Source organism: Micropterus dolomieu, linkage group LG17, assembly GCF_021292245.1.
Source record: "Micropterus dolomieu isolate WLL.071019.BEF.003 ecotype Adirondacks linkage group LG17, ASM2129224v1, whole genome shotgun sequence".
NCBI classification, from domain to species: Eukaryota; Metazoa; Chordata; class Actinopteri; order Centrarchiformes; family Centrarchidae; genus Micropterus; species Micropterus dolomieu.
The window spans coordinates 28,389,269-28,395,563 of record NC_060166.1 but is presented as its reverse complement, the minus strand read 5'-3'; the positions used below and the strand labels follow the sequence as shown (position 1 = coordinate 28,395,563).

Below are 6,295 nucleotides of genomic sequence, written 5' to 3'. Positions count from 1 at the left end.
TAGTATATTAATAAACGTTTTTTCATCTTTTATCCAACCAATAATAATTTTTTATACTATATCCCCAGCCAGTTGTTTCGATTCACTTTCTCCTCATGTAGGCTAGTCCCTTGCCGGATTTTTATCGGTTAGAGGAGGAGTAGCCTATAGTTAATAATAAATAGATCTTAGTTCAGCTGATATTTTGCAACGGTAAAGAAATAATAAGCCATGTGAATAATTAGTAACCAGAATGTGAAAAACGAGCCGTGGCGGGGTTTTTTTAAATTGTAAACAAAGATAGGGAAGGAACTTTTGGTTAATAAAGGTCCATTATTTCTAAATTTATGATCGATTCTCGAAGTTTTAAAAGGCCACAACTTAAAAATGAAGAGCATTTGGAGTGCGCTATAGGTTAATCCTGAGCGATTGATGTCACTTTCTCATTTCACCCCGGACACTGCCATTAAACTAGGCCTAGGCCTACATTTGATTTAGTTTTTACACGTTTGAAAAAAAGTCAGATTCCGTCGGAAAACTTACGCCAACATGCGCTCCACCTCCGCCCTCTGCTCGGCGGCCTCCTCGGTGTTGAGTGACTGGAGCTCCTTCAGTATCGGCGGGGTGTCGTAGTCGTCCCCGTCCTCGGAGCCCTCGTCCCCGGACAGCTTGCCCTTGCTGTGGCCGTTGGTGAGCGTGTGGAAGACGGGCTTCGAGTCGGAGTCCGCTCCGTTCATCTTGCCGCTCTGAGGAGGAGCGGGCGACATGGGCAGGCTCTCTAGTTTTACTCCAAAGCCCCGCGGGCTGGGGTCCATATCATCCAGGGCCTGGATCAGAACATCTTTGGTAACTCCTGAGTCCAGCAGGGCGCTGAGGAGCTCCTGCTGCAGGGATGTCAGCTTGGATACCATTTTAGAGAACATTAAAAGCACAACATAGGACTGCTGTTTGCGCGCTGCAGCAGAGTAAAAAAGGGAGGATGGGGGGGAATAATAAAAAAAAGTAAAAATAAAGTTCCTTTCTTCCTCACTGCTCCGGTGATGTGGTGAGTTTACAGCTGCTGACACCTGCTCCGAGAAGCTGCTTCACTTCCCTGTTGAAGGGGAGGATGGAGCTACTTTGCCATGATGCTTTCTGAGTGCAGAGGGATATAAAACATGATAATGAGTGGGCCGGCTGATTGCAGCCTTATGTAAATCCACAGAATAAGGCCTGCTCTGGGCCGAGGTAGACGTGTTTACACTGCTGCACTGCTGCTTTTATTGGTTCCCCTTATCAGCAAAACTTTCATGGACTTTGGACCCTGTTGTATATGCCATAAAGACTTTTAAGAAAGGCTGCACATATTCACATCGCTGGATCTAATTCTCTCAGTACTGCGAGTAGAAGCCATGCGTTGTCTATTTAGCCCATGTATTCATTCTACTTATTAAAGGACTTGATTTATTTTGATACTGGCTATTTAAGTGTTGTCATTATTACTTAATGGGATAATCATATAGGTGTAAATGAGGTGTTGTTGGTGGCCATTAATTCAGGTGTTTGTTCCCCTTAATGAAGCTGAAAAGTGCATTAGTTTTAGGCTAATATAGTATCACATTACCGGAAGAAATGTTTTATTTTTTAAAATACAGTAAGCAGATATTGTTTAAACTTTTTCTGAAAATGTTATTAATCTCTAGCAGTCTACTAAAAATCAACCGGACAACATCTTCGGAATTACTTTAATACAATGTGTTATTTATTTGACATGTTGTAACTACAGTATGTTAAAGGCTTATATAGAAAATGTGGGACAAAAACCCCTTTAACATTTTGAAATTGTCATAATTTTCTTTTATCTGCTGGCACTTACATGGCACAATATAGGCTAAACTTTAATTGCTAAATGTTATATAGTAAGAGAATGAGGTCATTAGGGATCACACTCAGTGTTGAGTTACCTTGTTTCCTTGTATAACTGTAGGTCTAGATAAAACAACAATAAAGCTATTTATCATGGAGACACAAATGTGACTAAAAGTTCAAGCAAACTTAAATTGATTTTGTAAACTTTATTAAACATCATTTTGTGGAATACTAAATGTTTGTTACAATTAATTCATACAAGAGTAGGCCTATTATAAAAGCCGCCCAAAAATTTGGTCTATTTTCTGATGTTATGAAAAGTAAAATACCAGAATGTGTCACTTCCTTGGCAGGATGTTGCTGTTTTTCAGAGGTGGTTTAAGTTTCATGTGGAGCTGCTGGAGGATCCTAAATCTTAAATCTGCATAAGTGCTGGATTTCCTACAGTTGTTCATCCTTACAGGAGACTGATGTGTTGGCATGTAGCCTACCTATCAGCTGTACCTACAGAATGTCAAATGCTCTTCAGATTGACTGTGTTGCATCAACTTTCACTCTCAGTTAAATGTTGACATTTGAAATGAGTCTTATTGGTAAGAAATGCTACTTTCAAGACAAAACGACAAAAATATCTTCATTAGCTTTTTAAAATTACAACTCACATTGTAATATTAACGAATAATATTAATTAACTATTGAATTAGCCCGCATAAATAAGGCAAAAACATTATATACATTTATAGTCTGTAAAATCACATAAGATGACTCATATGCTTTCTGAGGGCTTTACACTTATAAATGCCTCACTATTAAAATTAAAATTCAAACATTTGTAGGATGGTGGATATCGTATTGATGTAATAAAAATAACCCATATACTCTGACTTACTGTATAAAATGTCTAGTTTCAGTCAGGTTAAACAATGGTAAAACTCTTCTGAAAACTGACCCGGGACCAGGGGTTAAGATCAGCTTGATCTTCTGTACAGCAGGTTAGTTTTAGGGCATAACATTGACATAGAAACAGATACATATAGCCTAATCAGCAAATGGATTTTGATTGAAATACTAATTAGGTGCAATCTTGGTTTTGAAAATAAAAAATTCTCTTTCTTACTTTATCTCTCATTAATGAAGAAGGCAAGAAGGCATAAATATTCGTTTTTCAAAGGAAATAAGCCCAAGTGAAGTAATCTTTCTTTCAAATTTTTCCATAACCAAAAACAGTGTGAACACAGAAGCCAATGACCTCCTCTGTGAATATGTATGATGGTTTACAACAAGATACTTAGCCAATTATTGGTTAGACATGTAATCTTTCAGTGTAGTATCAATGTGGTTGATCATTAGTAATACGCAGGATTGCCCTAAACCTATTAGCACCAAGCGGATGTGATGCAGTGAGACTTTCTTCAACATAATATGTATTGTTAGTAGATGTTTAGCCCTGCAGAAAGTGATTATGATTATCCTAATTTAACTTTTAGGAGAATATGACAACTAAGATGCCCTCGTTACCATACAGGATGTGATAAAAACACCATAAAGTTCAATAAGGTCTGCTGAGTTACACAGTTAAGGTCTCTGTAGGAATGTTAATGATTTTATTGTCTTATTAAAGGTACTTCTTGTTCTACTGGGACACATAACAAAGACCTGAAAGTTGTTTCTGTCTTTAAAAAGTCTGCTGCTGCTTTGGGTGTCTTTACACAGATTACACTGCTCTTATCTCCCGCTACTACTGTTGTACAAAGTTTCTCTGATGTACACCTTAGATACCCTTCGCTCTGTGTAAAGTGCCAGCCGCCGTGTTATGTGGGTAAAGTTAATAGTAAATAGATAAATTACAGTCTGTCTGCAGCTCTGTTCTCTCCGGTGACAAGTTAATGACTCAAGTGTCAGTTTCTAGGGCCCAAAGAAATTGATTGATTTTATTAATAACAATAAATGGGGAAATTTGTTGTCTAACACCAAAACCTTTTCACACAATCTCAGAGGAAGTGAGGATTTTGGTAAAAGCTAGATTTTAGTTTGAAAGTTAAGATGTGTTGGGTTAAATGTAAATGAAAGAAAGATGATTTAAGATACATGTGAAGCAGAATTTAATTCCCAAAACAAAAGTCACATTTAGTGAGTTTTCCACCGCAGGAGTGTAAATTTTACCAGTTTGAGACACAGATACTGATGTTACACTTTTGTCTAAATTAAATTTAAATTAAAAATCTAAGCCCAAAAATATCAAAGAACATTTTTGTGAAAGCCATTTTTTAATAAATAACATCAGCACTGTATCAACAGGAACATGCACACACACAAAAGTGTACGTCTTGCCACCCTTGGGTGACAATTCCTTGGCGTACATTTTTCTGGCACTTTCACATGTCTCCATTTAAAATCTATCAACCATTAACGACAAATAATAACAAGAAGCAAAAACAGTTTGTCCAGTACATAGGCCGGTGCACTGGAGTGTGGCTTGAAACACGCTCTGCCAATTATGCTTTCACACAGATAGGTGACACAGGTTGAGCAACCAGGGACAGGGACTATCCGGGGATGGGACAGTCCACCTGCAGTCCCATCGGGCACGGGCCACTGCAACCGACAATGGTCAATGGTAAATGAACTGTATAGCGCCTTTCTATAGTCTTCCGACCACTACACTAGTGGTATATAAATATACTGTGTACTATACAAGTCACATTCACCCATTCACACACATTCATACACTGATGGCAGAGGCAAGGTACCAGTTGCTCCTCAGAAAGAAACTAATCATTCACACATACTCACACACAGATGGCACAGCCATTAGGTGCAAGTTCAGTATAGTGATCCAGCTGCGTTAGTGTCCAAAAATGTTGTATAACACATCAGTGAGCCACACTGTTGCAATGACGTGTTTCTTTATTAAGATAAACTTGGGTATTATAGTTTTTTCTAAGTAAATCCCACATACACCGTCCTGCTGAGGTAAATACTCGCTAGAAGCACAAAATGTGAATTAATCTGCAGCTGAAAATAATCCCCAAGAAATACAATATTTAGTCCTGTTTGAGTAATGTTTTGTTAAAAAATGTGCCAAACTGTTTTAATATGTGTGACCCCTTTTTCAAAGATTTCCATCTTCAATAAAAAAAACTATCAGCTTCAGGCTGACTGAAACAGATAGGATAGGCAATCCGCAAGTATTGTGAGATTTAGTCGTTGTCTGTCCTCTGCCGCAAAGCTGGCCGAAGTTCTTAGTCTCAATGTAAGGGGTTGCAAAATGATTAACAAGATAGGAAAGAAGAAGAAGCTTTTCTCAAATCTTCACTTTTTGTTGATTATATACAGGATATTTTATTTTATTCAGACCTCTAAAAACAATGAAAACTGCTCACATCTCAAGGCCATATGCAACCTGGGGTCAGGGGTTACAAGTGGGCATTGCTTGGTGTCAAAGGGTCGCAAGACAAAAAGACTGGAAACCAGTGTTCTATGTGAACTGAGTCTAAAAGCGGGCACCAAAATAAACTGAAAATGTGAACTCTTTTTGGCTTTATGTGTTCATTATTGTCAAATCTAAGTTTTGTAATCATACCTACCAGTGCTTCCCAAATGCCAAAATAATTCCTTTAATCTAACATTTGTGGATTTCAGGATGATTCATTAAAATGAAGAGTGTATCTTGTTACACCTGTTGTGCTGAGGGGCTCAAAAAGTGAAAAATCTGAATACTGATATGGAGGAAAATATGACTATTTATGTGCTTTGTTTGTCTTAGTGCTTTTTACGGATCTCTCTTTAATGATCAAATCAGTAATGTGTCAAATTAATCTAGGAAACCCTCACACTAAAAGAAAGCTATTTAATCTCTTATTTGTATCTACAACACACTGATTTAACAGTTTAAGGTTTTTTCTTTATTCATTTATTCTTCAGGGACACACTGTGAGTACTGATGTTGTCTCAAGGTGTGCTTGGCTGCCTTTGGTGTCTCCGCTCACATCTCATGACCTCTCACTCCTTACCCCACGGCGTGGTCGGTGCACTGACTGGAACATTTGGAAAGTGAGCATGTATCGTTCCACAGACTGAGCTGGACCTTACCCTCAACCTGAACTCTCCGACCGCTCATCTCCTCTCCTCAGAGACCAGAGATGACTGTTATCAGATCCTGCTGTTGTCTGTATCTGAGTGAACATGCAGACATGTAAAAGTCCTTCATTTTGTCCATAAACTTTGACTTAATGGAATAGTTTCTTTCCAAAGGTAACATAATCCACCTACTAGCACCTCTAAAACTCACTAATTAACACTTTGTACTACGTTTGTTTAATCTGTACATACCAAAGTGTATAAATGACATGTTGTGGGTTTACGACTATTTCTTGGCCGGGCGCAGAAACTAACTCCCTGGAGTCTCTGTTGGTTGCGTGTGTAGCAGTTATTTATTCTCTCTTGCATTTTGTGATGGAAGTGTCAC

General features: G+C 38.3%; 1 protein-coding gene across 1 annotated transcript; it reads right to left on the bottom strand.

Moving 5' to 3' along the window:
• Positions 1–518: 518 nt before the first annotated feature.
• Positions 519–902, bottom strand: LOC123986086 (hepatocyte nuclear factor 1-beta-A-like). Its single transcript, XM_046074163.1, has one exon. It carries the CDS (start codon positions 900–902, stop codon positions 519–521), a length of 384 nt encoding a protein of 127 aa, XP_045930119.1.
• Between the last annotated feature and the right edge of the window lie 5,393 nt (positions 903–6,295).